At 31.0% G+C, this 19,796-nt stretch overlaps 3 protein-coding genes across 9 annotated transcripts in view; all 3 read left to right on the forward strand.

The window, feature by feature from the left end:
- LOC127748298 (uncharacterized) overlaps positions 1-5,049 on the forward strand; it is a 20,784-nt gene extending 15,735 nt beyond the window's left edge. For 3 of the 7 annotated variants that reach the window (XM_052262531.1, XM_052262529.1, XM_052262530.1), the window contains exons 3-5: positions 1,980-2,044; positions 2,733-3,218; positions 4,308-5,049. In XM_052262531.1, the coding sequence (XP_052118491.1) occupies positions 2,039-2,044; positions 2,733-3,218; positions 4,308-4,841 (1,026 nt within the window). In that variant the 5' untranslated portion in view covers positions 1,980-2,038 and the 3' untranslated portion in view covers positions 4,842-5,049. The remainder of the gene's footprint in view (positions 1-1,979; positions 2,045-2,732; positions 3,219-4,307) is intronic. The other 4 variants (XM_052262534.1, XM_052262535.1, XM_052262532.1 and 1 more) reach the window with 3 other exon arrangements.
- A 1,093-nt stretch (positions 5,050-6,142) lies between these two features.
- Positions 6,143-12,371, forward strand: LOC107495199 (nuclear pore complex protein NUP85). The gene is made up of 18 exons (XM_016116308.3): positions 6,143-6,563; positions 6,928-7,030; positions 7,152-7,262; positions 7,357-7,440; positions 7,930-8,001; positions 8,100-8,156; positions 8,461-8,580; positions 8,676-8,876; positions 9,036-9,146; positions 9,311-9,348; positions 9,590-9,746; positions 10,268-10,369; positions 10,474-10,530; positions 10,658-10,804; positions 10,944-11,014; positions 11,110-11,197; positions 11,351-11,407; positions 11,814-12,371. Exons 1-18 carry the CDS (start codon positions 6,184-6,186, stop codon positions 12,006-12,008), a joined length of 2,151 nt encoding a protein of 716 aa, XP_015971794.1. The 5' UTR covers positions 6,143-6,183; the 3' UTR covers positions 12,009-12,371.
- A 3,641-nt stretch (positions 12,372-16,012) lies between these two features.
- Positions 16,013-19,442, forward strand: LOC107495201 (protein NRT1/ PTR FAMILY 1.2). The gene is made up of 4 exons (XM_016116310.3): positions 16,013-16,213; positions 16,305-16,522; positions 17,287-17,828; positions 18,270-19,442. The coding sequence occupies exons 1-4, from the start codon at positions 16,090-16,092 to the stop codon at positions 19,147-19,149; spliced, it is 1,764 nt and encodes a 587-aa protein (XP_015971796.1). The 5' UTR covers positions 16,013-16,089; the 3' UTR covers positions 19,150-19,442.
- The last annotated feature ends 354 nt before the right edge of the window (positions 19,443-19,796 follow it).

Raw genomic sequence — 19,796 nt, forward strand, 5'->3', positions numbered from 1 at the left:
TGTTGTCATAGTTTTGTGTCATAAAACCTTTGACTTTGAAGGGCCCTTTGCAATTATATATTTAACGAAAATCTGACTCATCAAATCATACGGTCCAATTTATTTATTTCTGACATCACAATGACGCAAAATACCCTTCTCTCCAATTACGCTATACTACTCCATTCTCATCCCATTTCAAAATTAAAAAGTGGATGTCCTATCTCTATAAATTAAAAAGGTCGTCAAATTCTTTAATTCTTTGATACCAAACTTTAAGTGTTCATGCTTTTATCCAATTTTACAATAACACGCAAAAGACCAAATTAAATTTACTCATTTAATTATTATATTATATTAATTATATATATATCTAAAAATTAATTATTATTTATATATAAATATATGCATTGTTTAATTTATAATTTTAATTTATCTATATATCAGGATTTCTATAACTAAAATGTCTACAATTTAACTATTGTTAACCCTAAAATAAAATATTTTAATATAAGACAAATAAAAAAAGAAATAAAATCTATACAAAAGTCCAAAAAATCTAAGAGCAATTTCTGCTATATCAAAAAAAAGTTATTGCGTGAGAAGTCGTGTTAGATATAAAATCATTTATGTATTTCTTCTTATTAACTTAAATTTTAACTTTTGAAAAAAGTTGTTTCGTAACAATTTTAACTAGATTAAATTGTGCAGTGGTCTCTACGTTTCACTAAAATTACGAATTGATCCTTGCAATTTAAAAGTTTGTAATTAGGTCCCTAAAGATAATTAAAATTTGTAATTTAGTCCCCTTCGTTCAAAAAGTATTTGATTTAATAGAATATTCTCAACATATTTTCTTTTTTAACAGAATATTCTCAGCATATTTTGAGAATATTAAGTTAAATCAAGACTTTTTGATCGACAGTGACTAAATTAAAAATTTAAATTCTCTTTAAGGACCCAATTACAAATTTTTAAAGTGTAGGGATCAATTTACAATTTCATTAAAAGTGTAGAGACTAACTGTGTAATTTAACCTTTTAACTATAAAAGATATCATGTATATACAAATAATCAACTACCAAATTGAATTAATTATATATGTTTATGTATAAGTATACGTGATATTTAATTCATTCTAATATATATTATTTTATATAAATAACTGATATTTGGTATATAAATATCATGATTGTTTAACTATACATACTATATATCCTATATGTTTTTCTCTCATAAGCTACCAATATTTAGGGCTGTCAAACGAGCTAGTTCGGTCTGTTTAGACCCGACCCGTTAAATCTGTGGGTTAAATGGGCTAGTCCGTTTAAGCCAGCTTTATTCATGGGCCATAATTTTTTAGTTCGGACCGTTTGTGGTCAGCCCGATGAGTTAAACGGGCCAGCCCGTTTATTATTTTATTTTATTTTTTAAAAATATTTTGACAAAAATACCACTTTTAGGTCAAAAATCTTTACAAAATAATCTTTTTTAGTTGATGGGTCGGATTTTTGGGTCAGATCAAGAGAAATATATCAGCTAACAGTGTTACTATTTTAAAAAAATGTAAAAAAATAAACGGGCCACCCGTTTAGCTCGCGGACTAGCCAGAAATTTAAACAGGCTTTATTTTAGAGGCAAAGTTCGCCCATTTAAATGGGTAAACGAAACTGACTCGATGAGTTTAGCCCATTTTGACAGCCCTACCAATATTTACCTTCTTCCCCTTCTATGTCATTGCAAGTACTACAATTTAATGAATTTATTATCCTCTCTGATCTCTATGGTCAATAAAGGCAACTTTATCCTTCCTTCTCGTCTTTTGTCTTTCTTTTTCTTCTCTCGTATTGACTGAAAAAAAAGTTTGGATATTTTTAAGATCAATATACTATATATGCGTTAATTTTGCTTTTTTCTGCTTCTTTATTTTTGTTTCTAATCTACAATTTTTAATTGATACAAAATTTTGATGACCTTTATTTATTTATTATTTGTTTTAGGATTATACTCTTAAATAATACTTGATCTCAGTGGCTTATTCTCTTATTCATTTTCGACTATGAAGGTATAATATACTATAAATTATCTTATTTTCTTGTTTATTTTTTTATAATTTTTTCGTTATGTTATGTATACCATATCAATAATATCATGTATATATATCTTTCTAATAATATTCTATTTCGGTTCAATTTCATTTTGGATTCAATAAATTGTCATATCAATATTTGTAAATTATAAATCATAAATAATGATTTGAGATTTAATATAAAATTTATCATGTAATATATAATTTTAATTCAATTTCAATGTTATAAAAGGTGAAAAAATCTAACTAAATTTTTACCAAAAACATCATCTTCTGTACTAAAATTATTGGCGAAGTAGGCCGGCCTTCTCCACTTGTCACCCTTATATATTTCCACCTACCAGCCATCTTTCACTTAAATCACTATTGCCTTCCTCTTCATGATCACCACCAACATTGCCGTCACACTTCAAATTTAACAACAACAACGCAACACTCAAAATTTTTTGAAAAAAAAAAAAAACGAAAGAAAGAAATCGGGCAGAGACACCGAGAGAATAATAGAGGAGGAAACTGCGAGAGAATTTTATTGAAGAGTCATCCTTAGCCATCTTAACTACCACTTTCTCTTGATCACAACGTCACCTATATATAGTCATAATATAGTTGATTATACATTTTCGGTATATATGTATTATTAAATTCGTTACCCTTTTCATTTTAGCAGGTGCATTCTACATCCGGAAAACGGTATGTTCCAATTGGTAATCACCACCAAGCTGAAATCCCAGAGTTAATGCCAAAATCAGAATATTGCAACTTGCAAAACAACATGGTCAATGATGATCCATTAGAACATGATGGAGTGATAGCACAAGAGACAAATAGAGACATATGGTACTACCCTACTAGTAGTATTACTATGCCTTGGACTAGAAAAGAAGAGTCCTATTTCATGGCTAGCTTATACCTATTTAACAAAGACTTTTCAGCAGTGAAAAGATTTGTGGGTAGCAAGACAATGGGAGAAATATTGTCTTTTTATTATGACCAATTTTGCAAGTCTAGCGAATACCAAAGATGGAAGGATCGTATGACGAGTTTGGGTAACAATTCCATTATTTTTGGGGAAAAGATTATTAGTGAGAAAACACTTATGTCTCGTCTACAGCCCTTGTTAACAACTCATGCCTACATGGAAATACTTGAGGTATGGATTTAAATTTTATTCATACTAAGTTTTAACCCTTTCAAATGCATCATGACATACTCAGTATCAACAACATAAACTAATTATTGAATTTGCTCTGTATCATTCATTGCTTGGCATGTCAATAATATAAATTTATTGTTTTTGTTTTGAATTAAATTTTTTAGATAATGAGTAAATTTTTATGGTAATTTTTAAAATTTAACTCAATACAAAAATGACAAGTCCTCATTGATGATATGTCAAACAATGAATGACATAAACCAAATGACTTAATTTAGTCTCAAAGCACGTAAGTATAAAGTATTTCTACTCATTCTTAGTAACTAATTAGTGCTTACTTATTTGCTCTTTTATTCATTATTGTATTTGTGAGAAGGTGAAGCCTCAGGTAAAATTATCTTTCTGTCTGAAGTTGATTGTTAAAAAAGATTAGATAATTTAATATTTAATTAAATTTTTTAATTATTAATTTTATATAAAAACAATGTGGATTTTTACTTTGTGAAAAATGCAAGCTTATTCATAAATTATTTATTGTCTTTCATATATTTAACAAATTAAAAACCGAATAATGTGGTAAACGAAAGTAGTTTTCTATTGTATAATTAATCAATGTTGATAGAATAAATACTTAAATTGAATTTTAAAAAATTTTAAATTAGACATTTTTAATTTAAATAATTTTTTTATTATCTAAAAATTTTCTTATTAGAAAAATTGACATCTCTCTAGACACCAAAAAAATTGACATCTCTCTATTGTTTTGATAGACGTACTAACTTATCTTATAATGATAGGTTTAGAGTTTAGACTTAATTTTCTTATAACTAAATTTATATAAAAGTTATTTATCTAACATATATAATAAAAATTTATTGAAAATGATAAAAGAATCAATTTACCTAACGAGAGTAATTCTCAAGAACTTTTATAATGATACAAATTTGTTAAAAAATAAAATATTTGATTTAAAATTAATTGAAAACCAACTATTAGTCTAATAAAAACATGTTAATTACTACCTACTACTATGACAAAATTAAAGCATTTTTTATTTTGTGAAAAAAATATTCAATTACTTGGCAGAGATCTTGGCTATATGGAGAATCACTAGTGACACTAGAAGATTATGTGTCCGTTCTAAAGAACAAAGTTGGGCTTGATAATCTTGTTGAAGCACTTGGAATTGGTAATAAAGAAGAAGAAATCATCAATACAAAGAAATCTAAGAAGAATAAGGCTCCTATTGGGAACGATTGGGCAAGCCTTACACAAAGAGAGATTCTATACTTTGCCGGAAAACTCTGCTCTTTGAGCAAACATCAATCCAATGATCTCTTTTGGGAAGCTGTTTGGCCTCGCTTACTCGCCAAGGGTTGGCACTTTGAGGAGGATCGAGCTTCTTCTTCTCTGTCGCTGTCGCCGTCGTCGCCGCCTAAATTGTTGTTCTTAGTCCCCGGAATCAAAAAGTTTTCTATGAAGCTAGAAAGAGGGAAGGACTATTTTGATTCCGTTAGTGAGGTGTTGAGAAATGTTGCTTCTCATCCTGAGTTGGTTGAGCTCGTGAATTTGAATACAATGGGACATGATCATGCAGATGGAGCAACAAATTTGAGTTAAAAATCGAGTAATTCTATTTTGAATAAGGGTAGCAAGAAGTTGTGACATTTCGTTTGTGATAATAAGATTTAGGGTTTGGTAAAGTTTATTGCGATATTTTAAAGTTCTTGTCGTTAGGACTCAACATGCAGTATAGTCCTTATTATGTTTAAAACTTAATTATTTCTTGTTTTTCCTTTTTTTTGAAGGTTGATTTGGAATCAAGTCGTTATCTAAGACAGTAATGAAGAAATGTTGCTTCATCATTGACTCGAAATTTTTGTTTAGCATGATATTTTGAAGAATATAGTAGAGTTATTAAATAAAACATACCAAATGACTTTTTTTAACAATATAAATAATCATCAATCAAATAAAAATATACTATATTTTTAAATTATCTACTTAAATCTTAATATTAGAATAATCATTCATACACCTAATAAAATGAACATTTAATATATTTATTATTCATATTGTTTAATATTTTCATTGTCTACTTATATTTTTCTTTTAAAATATTATGTTCAAAATATGCACTATTATATATAATTTAATAAACATGATTTATTAATTTTATCTAATTAAGACTATTGATTAATTTGGATTATAATACCTTTTTAATAATTCTATTAACAAAAATAATTTAGATTAACTTATGCAAAGTTTATCTCTTAATATTATAATTCTTATCATAATAATAAATTTTGAAAGAAAAATCTTAGCCTACAAATTTTTTTTGCTTATTAATTTCATTTAATCTTTTGAAAACATATTATTTGTACAACACAAATCAACTTTTAATTAATTTTTAATATTATTTAATTATTTTTTTTAGAAAAATATATCCCTATTTTTAGATACATATTTATTATTAAGCTTAATTTAAATTTAAAAGCTTAAATTTTTTTAACTTCTTATACACTTTATAATTAGTTATTGTTTCATTCTTCTTTTTTTTACGTTACATTTTTAAATTTGATAACGCCACTCTCTCGTCTTGGAGTTCAACGAGAGCGTCCTTATCAGTAAAGCCAGTTATTTTCGGTAAAAAAAATTAGATGGTGTCTAGTATTTAATCTTATCTTTCGCTGATTTTTCTCTCCTATTTATTTTTGATTTCGCTACAATTAAAAGTGAGAGATTTTATTCTATCAAGTGTTAAAAAAATTGGAGAGAATCTATTTCGACTAGCACCTTATTATTATTGTTATTATTATTATTATTATTATTATTATTTGTGTTCAGCACTACCCTTTTTGTCCTTTAGTCAATGGTGTTGCTTTCAGCTAAGTGCTAATACAATAGTGTTTCTTTTTCATACAAACCCAAAACCCTAAAAATCACAGTCCTGTTTGAAATCATGTCCCGCGTCGCCTCCGACACCGTCGGCAATGGCGCTCTGGTCCCATTCTCCGAAGACACCAAAGACTCACTGGCGGTCTACCCTCTCCACCACGGCCTCGCCCCTCCGATTTCCCGCATTGCCATCTCCTGGGCCCGCGGCAACTCCCTCCGCGTCTCCCTCTTCGCCACTCCCTCTTCAGAACCTTCTCGAACCCCGCAGGATCAGTCTGGAGGTAAGGTCCTCGAAGTTAAGCTTGGCGTCGGAGACCCGGAGATTTCCGATTCTCGTTGGCGCCAAATCGCGTACGGCTCCGTTGCCCCCTTTGCCCTGCTCCAGAGTCGCCGGAGTGCACTTTCGGAAATGATCAAGTCTTCTTCGCCGTATCAGATGGATTGGTAATTAACCGTTATGTGTTTTAATAATGAGATTTTAGATTCCGGTTTTCGAACATTTTGCTAGAGAGTTCGGTTGTTTCTTCTATAGTAAGCAAAATTGCCAATGTAGTAGTTGTGTTGTTAGATTCATTCTATTCAGATGATTATTTGTTTAGGTGATTATTAAGATTGAGGATGTTAGTGTTATTCATCTAATTTGGTCTATTGCACTTTCAAATTGGATGACATGGAAAACTGTTGTCTTGATTTGATCAGTTTTTGTTTTGAGGACTTTCGTCCGGGTTCACCGCAATGTAGTTGTGAACTTTTGTCAATGTTAGTGTCACTAGTTTACAATAGCTTGATAATTTTTTCTTACAATTAGGTGGGAGAATGTGCTTGAGTATAGCAAGGACATAACTTCACTTCTCAGTGGACCAAAGTTGCCACCTGGTCCAATAATTGAAGAACGAACTGATATCGTTAAGGTAGGAAAGTAGTTTTTTCTTTAGTTTCTAAATTGTGTCACTAACTCTATGGAGTTGAGATGAGATCAATTTTGTGGGAATTTTGAACCAGGAACTAAACATTTCTTACTACTTGTTGTAGAAACGTGAGGAGCCAACATGTTTGAAAGCAGCTTGGGAGTTGTTGGAAATATTTTATGCAGACAAGCAATCTCAAGCATGGTTACCTGAAAAGCTTGTTGATTGGTTAGCTGTAATAATCTATATTAAATTCTTAATTGGTTTTCTAATTCCCAACTCATATCTTTTCTTAATGCTGATTATTATATGGTTGCATTTTATATCAGGATTATGACAGCCTCTTTTCAAGCACACATGAAACAGTTTATGGCAAGCTTGCTCGGTTTCAGAAGGAGCTTGTTGACATACAGGTCTGATTAAATTTCTATTCTTCTGCCTGTATTTTCTTCTTTGAATGAACGGAAAGTATTGTTTTGGCTTGTATTGTCTTATGATAGTGGCCAGAAGTATGCTAAAAAAAGAGAAAATAACATTTGAAAACTATCCGGTTGATATGGGCATGCAACATAACATGACATGGATAAACATCATGTTTTCAAAGCTATAGAACACAATCATGAAATAGATAGATATGGATAAAACACACTAAACCCCACCTATCTTTTATAATTTTTATTTTGAATGGGCCTAAGCCTAAATCTTCAAATTTAACATGTATAGATTTCAGGATGTGTTTTATTAATTCATTGTACTAAAGTTGAACATAAAGATATATCTGTAAAGAGGCAGAAACCACAGAACACCAAAAGGCCGTCTTCATACTATATATCTTATAGCTTTTGTGTTTAACCAATTACTCTCAGGCTGGAGAAGTATAAATATCAAATTTGTTTGTATAGGTGCTTGAGGATGACCCTAGATATTGGGAAGTGATGTCATCTGCACTCTCAGTTGGTTGGCTTGATATTGTGGTTAGTAAAAAGCTAATGTATTTCTTTCATTTTCTTCTTCACATATATTGTTTCCTTGTAAATAAATACTGCATATTGAAGTTGGCTTTTGTGTACAGGTGAAAATGCTGCGGTTGCATGGATCTTATCAACTAGATCAGCTTAGTAATCGTGAGGTTGGCATCAAATCATGAACATAATACTATATAGGATTATTTGTATTGGTTGTATGTAGGGATTTCTCTTTTAGATATATGCAGAGAGATTGAAAATCATTGTTTTGTTGGTGCACTTTTTTATCCTATCCTTTTTATATTATGGATCTGTTAGCCTTGTTGTAATATCATAATAATGTTTCTTCTTTTACAACCCCCCAATAAAGAAAAATCCTGGAATTGTTTTATATGAAGCTGATGCTGTTGCTACTGTATCATATATTTATTACTGTATCTCATTTTCTGACATCATCTGATTACTCAGTTAGAGAATGGGCTTGTGGAGGCAGTTGCTGTTCTTATTTCCAAAATGCCCCGCCTATGTCATGAATCTACTAATGGAAAATTAGGTGAACTCTTTAAATCCAAGCCTGACTTCATCAAGGTATATTCCAATGCTGCTATAGAAAACTACTTTTATATTTGCTTTTAGGCACATTTAATCTACTATTGTATGATTCTTTGTAATTCCATTTATAGGCCTGGGAAAAATGGAGATCTCAAATTACAAAGCTGGATTGTAGTCCATTCTGGATTCAATGTGGTAATCACCATACACGTGAGGGATTGAGAAACTTGCTACAAATTATGCTGGGTAACACTGAAAGTCTCTGCATGGCTACATGTTACTGGATTGAGTTGTATATTTCTCATTTTCTTTACATCAGGCCATTTACAACGGTAACTTTGATCTAGTTAAGGAATTACTAACTTATCATTATTTTGTTTTTGGTACACAGTTTCTAAGTACCTTTTTTTTCTTGTACTCTTTGATTGATTAATCTATTTGTATATGACTTTTCTGCCTCCCCCTGACTTCTGTCTCTTCTTTGTAAGCAGGGAATAGAAAGCATGTATAATTTGGCACAAAAATGCATCCAACTGAAACCACCATCAAGTAACCATAAGTTGACTGGACTTATAGTTGGAATTCTTGAAGAAAATACTGAGGTAAGCTGTGAGTAAAGCATATTAATCTGTAAATATCTGTGTTCATTACTTTCTTTCTTGTTTCCTTGTGGTATGGGCTTGTTGCTGCTGCATTCATTATTCTATTTATTCAATCCTGTCCTTCCCATTCCTAATTTAAACTTTCAATGTGCCAAAATGCTCAGGTTGTTTTAGCAGAATCTTCTAGAGAATTTGGTCCTTGGTAAGCTACCTATCTTGTTTCTTTCTTATTTTGCCTTTAGGTACTGAGTGCGTGTTTGGAGTTGTTTGTTTTGCTTTTTGTTTTAGTGAAAATGCTTATAATCATAATTCTTCAAGATAAAGACTTTTGGCCTAAATGATTTTTGAGCATAAAATATTAGAAACTGGATGCACTTTCTCCTTTGCTTGGTGTGATTTGATGAAGTTGGGAGTTTCTGTTCACGTCATTTGCAATATTATAGGATGGTTGCACATGCGATCGAATTGTTGACTGCAGGGAGTGAGCAAGCAGAGATTGTTCTACATGATGAGCGTTATAATTTGGGGGGAATCAGCATGATAGAACTACATCGGCTTGTGTATGCTCAAGTATTATCATCACATGCCTTGACCTGGCAAGTGAGTGCAAGTTATTTGAATAGAAGTATAATGTTAATATGATGTCAGAATGGTTAATTATGTTGGATGATCTACATTATCCCGTTGATGCTCATCAATATCTGATATTTAACTTTCCTTTGTATTCTGTGGCACAAGGTTTACTTGAGAATAAGAATGAAACTGATGGCTCATATAGTATGAAGCATGGATAAGAATGTGAATGTAATGATATTTGAACTTTTAGGATATGAGCCACCTATAAGAACATATTAGCTTAAGTTATTGCGAATATAATTAAATACCATTGTCTATTTGATTACTATGGAATTTCCCTTATATATGCATGAAAATTAAAAAGTTAAAAGTAAAAAATTGTTAAGTATAATTGTCCAACAGCATTAAGTATTTGGGATTATAGGCGTTTCATGTGATATGTATTTGAATGGACTAGGCTGCTATGTTGAAATATCTTCTGTAAAACATTGATATTTTATGCAAGGATTTTGGTGCTCATATGGTCTAAATCCATGTATTTGCAGATAGCTCCAATATATTTGACATCATGCATGAAGCAAGGAATGGGCTTGTTAGAGAATTTGTTGTACAGGCAATCCATTCAACATAATGACTTGTTGCTAAAGGTTTCTGCTTCATCTTCTTATGTTAATTTTTCTGTGAAGTCAAATGTTTGTCTTCGTTATGTGCATTTGATATATGTAAGTGACAGAAGTTGTTAATCATGCAGAACATTGAGATCTGCCGCTTGTATGAGCTTGATCATATTAGTTCCGATATCATGAAGGTAAATTACGTTGTTTATTAGGGTATCCATTCTTGCATATACTATGAGCCGAAAGATGGGAATCAAAATTCAATTGTAAATTTCATAACACAGTTTAGGATGGTCTATGGTTATATTTAATATTTAGGTTGCGGGAGTATATCACTGGAAGCATGGTCATAAAGGTGCTGGTGTATATTGGCTTCAACAGTCCAAAGATACTAGTCGTCTTAATCGGATTGCTCAACAATTATTTGATTCTGTTGGAAAGTCAATCTCTGATGAAAGCTTTAAGGTAATTCTCAAAAGTCTCCAAACAAACAGCCTACTTAAAAATTTTGATGTCTATTAGTTAATTGACTTAATCCCTAGATATGAAATTTTCTCTCTGGAGAATTGTTTTGATCTCATTTTTGAATATCTACGTTATACAGCAATGGGAAGGTCTAATTGAATTATTGGGTTCTGAATCCAAGCCTGCTGGGGGTCTTGAATTTTTGCACAAGTATATATCCTAATTTGATCATTTTGTTTTTGTGCCTTAATCAAATTGTTTATCATTTTATTCATTCTTACATTTATTAAATATTAAAAATTCAGGTATAGGGATTTCAAAAGGTCCCTACAGCAGGTATATGGTGGAAAGGCAACGGATGCTGCTCGACAAGCAGTAGGCTCTCTCATACTGGTATTGGTTATACATACTCACCTCTATTATTAAGTTGGGTTCCAGTAAAAATTATATGCCGAAATGCATAATTTAGTCTAGTTAAGGTTCTTTCTATATGCTATATTAGGTTGTGTTTAGAAATCCTTTATGATTTACTCCTGTATTCTGCAGCTCATGAAAAATCCATCAACCCCTCAGCGCTTTTGGCTGCCGCTTCTGTATGACTCGGTTAGTCTCTATTACAACCTTGAGTGTAAGATTATGCTATTGTATTAACGGAATCTACAGACTTCTTTCGCTGTTTCTGTAATGCACTGGGTGGTTCCAGTGGAGATCATTGGGCATACAAGCATCCAAACATAAATAAGACTAATCTGAAAGATATCCACTTCACACTTCTTATTTTGCTGCTTATAATACCTCACACTTCTTGGCATGCCATTTTTTGGTAATTGAATTGCACGTGCTAGAGGGTAGCTTCCTTTTTGTTTCTCCCTCCCATTTGCTGCGGTTCCTTTTTATCATAACTAATCCAGTATTATGCTTTTCCGTGATCATTCTATTTATTTGTATGGATAAATAGTGCTGAATATTATATAGCAATATATGATTGAGTTGTTTCTATTGGGAACAGTTGAAGCTGTTTAATTGGCACGAGTGTCCTCTTCTAAATGTCTCTGAGACCAATCTTCTGTTGAACAAACTTCAAGAGTTATCTTGGGCGAGATTGCACCCGCACTTCTCTGAACCTAACCTACCTGCCGAGGCACTGAGCTCTATTAGGCTGGCTCTGGCAACAAATCTTGGTCGTGCTATACTTGATGAATAAGCTGACACTAATTTATCGATGAGCGTCAATACCATTGATCCCTCGGTCCCTCTCTTTAGCTTTCAGAATGCAAAAGGTGGTGTTTGAAGTTGCTAATTGCTATGCTCCATGATTGTCACCTGCTGTAAATTTGTATGGACGATTGGTTAGTTTGTAAGATTGGGCAATAGTTGTATTACTATTATCTACCTTTGGAATGCTTATGTAGCAGCAATAACATGATATAAATAGATTTCACACTTTTTAGTTTTGAAGTCCAGGCATATCACCAAAGAGTATAAGCACTTCTCTTATCACCGACACAGTGAGTTACTACTTGCCACTTTGAATGGAGATATGGCCAAAGAAATTGCTAATCGTGCATTTCTATGTTACACCCATTTCTCTCTTTTTCACTCTTTTATTTCTTGTCACATTTTTATCTTTCAACAATTAAACTACCTCATTTGACCATTAACCATAAATAATTTAAATTAGTTCTATTTGTCAAATATTGAATTAGTTTGACAAAATTATCCAAAATATGTAACTTTTTGTGAAGTTTTGATTATTTTTCAAATATAAACGAAAGAGTTTGTTAGTAGAAATATAAACGGTTGGTGTGGTAAAAGAAATTTTAATAAATCGATCGAACTAATCTGAATTGGTTAATTTAAAATAATAGTATACAAATTCTTTTAATATATATTTTATATATAAATATATTATTTTATTATATTCAAATAAATTTATGTTAAATTTCTGTTAAACTTTTAATTTCATTGGTTTGATGACCAATTCAGATTTTAGACCCTTGAGAAATATGATAATTTGAGTTTTGTAATTCTAAGAAAAAGAATAACTAATTAAAATTATGAATTAAGAACCAATAATTACATAACCCATGTACTTTCTAGTTTCTAGCATAATAATTAAAATTCAGTACATCTAATTGTGATTACCCCACTATAATATTAAAATTTGATAGCACGAAGTATTCTTTAAATTAGTTATTACATTCATCTGTTAAGTTCATCTATAATCAAATTGCTCCCTCGAGATTAATTGATTGTAATCATTGTGTCACGTGAGTTTTTTTTTTGGCATCACATTATTTTTGATAGATTAATAACTAATTTATCGTAAATTTAAATAAATTTAAATAAATTTATCGTTGGTTAATAAATTATTGCATGTACAACATAAAATTCAAACTTCTAAAGTTTACTTAAATAAACTATTAAATTAATTATTAAACCAACCAAACTTAATTTATGTTAGGTTAGTCTAATGACATGCCAGGTTGTATATGCTTTTTGTTAATGCTAATGACAAATCTAACATAAAAATTAATGTGATTGACAATTTAAACTTAAAAAAGTCAATCTGATCATTAAAAATTAAAAGAATAATATATAATCATTTCATAAAGGACTGATAAACCAATTTAATTGTTAGTCATACTACTGTGATTGAGCCTCCTCTACCAATTTAATTGTTAGTCATATTACTGTGATTGAGCCTCTTTTTAGTTTGTTGATGATTTAAATAAACTAAATAAAAAAATAAGAAAAAAATTGTTTAAATAGAGAAATAATTTCGTTTAAGATTATTTTTAAACTTCTTTTAAAAAGAAAGAAGCTCCACATATTTGTAACTCTCATAATTAAACAAAAATCAACATACCAATTTTAATGCATAATATTTTTTGTTTTGAGTACCAATGTATTAATAAATCCAAATCTATCTTGGTGATTAGTAACAAGATTAAATGTTTTCACACAATTCGTTTCACAAATAACATCTCGTTGACCCACATTCCAGCAAATAATTTTCCTTGAAGAATACTATTACTCCAAGTCATTCCTAAACACCTTCTTTGCCAACTTCCATTGTAATTTCTAATAATGCAAGCAAAACTAACACTATCATCCGACCAGATAACTAACATCACAATTAATCTTAAAAGTACCAATGGATGAAAGATTCTAAAAATTATTTAGAATAGAGAGAATGGACATACATTGTAATTCAAAAATATTCCTAAACTCATTTTCTAAAGCTAATGCTAGACAAATCATTTTTTTCGGAGGCCAAGTCTCATGAGGATTAAAGATGTCATTATTCCTTATTTGTCATATCCACTAAAGTTCCAAAAAGAACTGAACGGATGCTCTCTGCTATGATACAAGAACCAATTATTCAAATTTTGAGAATGACAAAAAATATCCAATCTATGCCATATAAACTGAGCTTTTAGACAATTTCAAATACAATATAAAATCGATTTTTGATTAGTGATTAGAAAGATATTTGGGCACCTATCTGACATTCCTCTTTTAAAGAAAAAAAACCTACTTAAAACACAATCAAATTAAAAAATTTGTGTTTTTTACAAAACAAACTAACGCCAACACCAAAATTAATTCTCCCGCTTCTCTAAAATGTTACTTATACAACCACAAATAACTATTGTCTGTGCCATAAACTTTGCTACATGATATATATGATTGTGTCTCTCCTACATGGTATGACTTCTTTTTTCTTTTGGCGAACATTGTTTGACTTCTTTTTATTTTTTTAGTGTGCACGGTATTTTTTTTATCAAAAATTTTGTTTAGATCAATGAATTATATACATTTGAACAGACAAGTGAATGACTCATCTAACTCAAATTGACAAATTGATTATGTTACGACTCCTTTCATTCATGAGTAACAAGGACATGCCAGTGCACTGCCATAGCCCATAGCCCATGGTTGAACTTGACACGTTATAAATTCTCATTGCAAGATACCATCCACGAGTACCACGGGCGACAATTAAATAAGAGCTAGGAATCCATTTTTGTTTATTATTTTATTATCTTTTGAAAACTGATACTTGGATTGGATACTTAAATAAACTTTTTCTTTTATATACCTAATTTATTATTCAGATTTTGTCAGGGACCAGATATTATTTTAACCAATAATAAATTAACAAAATAAAAAAATAAAAGTTGATGGTTTAAATTGTTATAAAAATTAAAAAATATTTTATTGTTGAAAAAAAAAATTGATTCCTAATCATGCTTCTATTTACTCTTTCGCGTTGAATACATTTTATCAAAATAGTAAATATTTAATTTCTTAAAAATTTTATTTGAATAAAATAAATTGTAAAAAATTTCAAATGAACTAAATTGTTGAATTAGTATAAAAAACCTAATTTAAGTTAGTCAATATTAATTAATTTTTTATTATAAAATTATTTTTTAATTTTTATTTTTAGAAGATTTAAAATTTAAAATTTAATAATTAAAAATTAGAAGTTATAAGTATAATAAAAAATCATTTTAGAAAATTGATTCGTATTAACTAAAAAAATTAGTTCGCAAGTAAAATTATTGAATTTTTATTAGGTAGACAATGATTTTTGTAAACAATGTGAACAATGGACTATAAAATTTACCAAATAAAGTAAAAAAAAAAAACACTCCACTTTTAAATTACCTCAAAAACACCTTAACATTAGGATAAATATGTACAGACCTAGGAAATTGAACATTCAGTCATTGTTAATTGTACATGAGTAAATCAAATAAAAAAAATAATCATTCAATTAAAAATAATAAATATAATCATCTATATACCTATTAAATTAAACATCCGACTTATTCATTATTTACATTATTTAATATTTTCGTTATTTATCCATACTTTTTCAAAACTATTACAACGCAATTACTAATTAACATCAAGTTAATTATTGATACTCACTCAGGAATATTATTTCGTCATCATTCCATAATAATTAATGAGAAAGTTTAGGGTAAACAATTTTATAAAAATTTGGACAGTGATTAATTCTACACTATTAAATATAATCTAACACCATTAAATCTATACCATTAAATATAATCTAATACCATTAAAAATGCTAATAATAACTAATTAATAACTATAAATCACAAAAACAACTCCCTATCACTGCTTATAATTAACATCCATTTTTTTCTTCGAAGTTCTAATCATACACGTGCATTTCATTTATTTGAGATCATAAAAAATAAAAATCTCAATCTGCCAACGTCCAAACCAGCGAGTAAGAAGAAGAAGAGATGGAACACTCTGAAGATGCATCATCTGAGAATAGTAATTCGATGATGGAAAATGCGGTCTCTTCTTCTTCTTCCTCTTCTAAACTCAGAAAAGGTGGCTTGAGAACCATGCCTTTCATCATAGGTACTTCTAATAACTACCATCATCTTATGAAGAGTCCCATTCAATTTTCTTCTGTCTTTTTCTTAACTCCTTATTTGTTTTTTGTTTTCAGTAAACGAGTGTTTGGAGAAGGTAGCAAGCTATGGAATCATGCCGAACATGATATTGTACTTGATAAATGAATATAAACTGGCTGCTGCTGAGGCTACAAATGTAATTTACACTTGGTCAGCCATGTCCAACGTCTTAGCTATCTTTGGTGCTTTCCTCTCTGATTCTTATTTGGGTCGCTTTCGCGTCATCTTCATTGGTTCTATCTCAAGCCTTCTTGTAAGTTCCTTGCATCTTATCTTCAAATGTGGTACAAAAGTTTAAACTGTTCGTTAGAGACAGAGATAAACGATTTGTTATAGAATTAGTCTTAACAAGCTCATTCTTACTAGAGCCAAATCCTTAAACAGAGCTCAGATTCACGACAGATTAGTCTTTAACCTGTTGGGTTAGGTGATACTGCAAGAAATAGAAAAAAAGTTAATAAACATAAAGATAAATTAGTTCCTAAGGTGTTTTGATAATACTGACAAGGCTTATTAGCAATAACAAAGTTTATCAAATACCATTAGAGTAGCTCAAGATTCAGACTCTTGCTTACTATAATTGTTCAAGATCCTTTAATAATTTTACAATAATGGAATAATTGGTTTGTTGGAACTGCAACTAGAGAACAAATGGACCTTTTTCATTGTTTGGAAAACATTAGGGGCTCTGTAAATGTAAACGGATTAAGAAAGGTGAAGGACTGATTCAATTCTGAGTGAAAACATAATTATCCATTAGTTAATTAAACATTTTTAGTTTTTACTTAGATTGGTTATGCTCCATCGGTTTGTAATTGTTGCACAACTTTAAGAGTATAGCTCATTGTTAGTGGATTTTGATTTAGAACTTTGTAATAGCATTGGCATTTATTAAAATCATTGGATTAATTTTTAACAACATTACCGCATTTTAAATTGTGATAACTAACATCATTCTTTAATGTTGATGGTACCTTTGCATTGCTGCTTTAATGTTTCTTGTATGCCAAACTATAGGGAATAGCTAGTTTATGGTTAACTGCCATGATCCCATCGCTACGACCTTGCGAAGCACTCGTCCAAATCTGCAACTCTGCTTCAGCAGCACAGCTAGCAGTTCTGTTTCTTGCTTTAGGACTAATTTCTATTGGAGCTGGTTGTGTCAGACCTTGTTCCATAGCCTTTGGAGCGGATCAACTCGCAATCAAAGAAAACTCGAACAATGAGAGGCTCTTGGATAGCTACTTTAATTGGTATTATACCTCAATAGGAGTTTCAACTATCATTGCTTTGAGTGTAATTGTTTACATTCAAGAAAACCTGGGATGGAAAGTTGGCTTTGGAGTGCCTGCAGGACTAATGTTCATATCTGCTCTCAGTTTCATCATCGGTTCGCCGTTGTATATTAAAGTTAAACCAAGGAGCAGCTTACTTACTAGCTTTATTCAAGTGGCTGTCGTCGCCATGAAGAATCGGAAACTCTCTGTTCCTGATTCAAACTTTGATCAGTATTATCAAGGCATTGATAAAGAGCTGGTGTTTCCAACAGATAGCCTAAGGTACTTTACTGATAATTTTTTCCTTTATAATTTCTCTTCTTTTCATTTCACAGTTTAACTTTTTTCATTATATATTGGTTAATGAAATCTTTTGCTAACATCTTCAAAGGCAATTTGTTAGTGGCTTAAGTAAAGGTTCATTTTGACTTTTGAGATTGCAGCCAAATTCAAATTAGTCCTCAATATTTCAAAAATAGCAATTCAGTCCTTGAAGTTAAATTTTCTAATTTATGACCAAGATAAAGAGTCAAAGCCAATCACATAAACCGCAACTTTAGGGACTAAATTGCTAGTATTCGAATCTCGAGGACCAGAATTAACATTTACTCATTTGATCTCCTTTTGCAACATTCTACTTTTGTAAGAATGCAGAGTAATTTTGTAATTTAGTACTTGTCCTAAATTTGAACAAACCATGATCATATTATTATTCCTTTCCAGGTTTTTGAACAAAGCTTGCATAATAAGAAACCCAGAGAATGACTTAAACCCAGATGGTTCAATCAAAGATCCATGGAGCCTATGCACGGTAGGACAGGTCGAGTCGCTGAAATCGTTGCTTCGAGTCCTTCCCATGTGGACCACCGGCATCTTCATGATGGTTTCCGTGAGCTCCTTCTCCACTCTCCAAGCAAACACCATGGACAGAAGGTTATTTGGTAATTTCAAGATTCCAGCAGGATCCTTCAATGTTGTCATGATAATCACTTTATCAATAGTCATTCCAATATACGACCGAATCATGGTACCTTTACTAGCAAGATTCACAGGGCGGCCTAGAGGATTCAGTTGTAAAGTCCGAATGGGGATCGGATTGTTATTCATTTGTGTAGCCAAAGCAACTTCGGCCGTGGTCGAAACCATGAGACGAAATACAGCCATTGAAGAAGGGTTTGCAGACCAACCGGATGTCATAATTGGAATGTCAGCTTTATGGCTTGTGCCGGAGTTTGTTCTGCTTGGATTCGCCGAGGCCTTCTACCCGGTCAGCCTGGTCGAGTTTTTCTACTCTTATTTCCCAAAAACCATGTCTAGTTTTGCAATGGCTTTGTTCACACTTGATCTAGCTGCTGCTGATTTAGCTGGCAGCATTTTGGTGAGCATTGTGGATAGTGTTTCCAGTATGGGAGGGAATGAGAGTTGGTTATCAACCAACATTAACAAGGGTCATTTGAATTACTATTATGCCCTGCTAACTTGCTTGGGATTGATTAACTACCTCTACTTTCTTGCTGTTTGTTGGGCTTATGGACCTTCTCCTGGTTCAAGAGCCAAGGAAGATAATGAACAATTTGATTATAGAGAGTTACCTTCTTCCTAGCTTAATTCATGTAGCACAACAAATAGGTATTTATAGTTGCACCCACTTGATTTTAAAGAGTTTGTAAGTTTGATGGTGGAAAGAGGAAAACATAGTTGATAGATATAGAGAAGCTATTATATTATACTGTAGAGGGAAATGTAGTATTCACAAGATTTGTATAAATCTTTGTGTATTTTTACACAGATATGGGAGGGAAAACAGAAATTATGTGCTACTCATATATCTTTTTCAATTCTGCTTAGCTCCCTGTGACTCTGTTCATATCAATAATAAATGCAGTTATAAAATAATACTATCAATAATAACTTTGTAACTTACTTCTTTATTTACATTAATAACTGACGAATGCATTCCAATTATTTTCTTAGTCCACATGAAAAGTCAAAAGTGGAAACTAATTTAAATATGAATAGGGAGAATAATGATGGTGCCATTAGAGCTGAAGAAGATTATTGATCTCATATCATTCCTTCTTCAATACGTCTTGTGCTTATGCTTATTATGCTGACGATTATGCTTTGAACTCAAAACAAATCCTACACCTTGTTGAATTAAGTATACAACAATCAAAACCACACCCAATTCAATATCATCCTTTGCCATTTTCAAATGCTCCAACATGATGGACGATGAAAATTCGTGCA

This window comes from Arachis duranensis, chromosome 6 (genome assembly GCF_000817695.3).
Source record: "Arachis duranensis cultivar V14167 chromosome 6, aradu.V14167.gnm2.J7QH, whole genome shotgun sequence".
NCBI lineage: Eukaryota > Viridiplantae > Streptophyta > Magnoliopsida > Fabales > Fabaceae > Arachis > Arachis duranensis.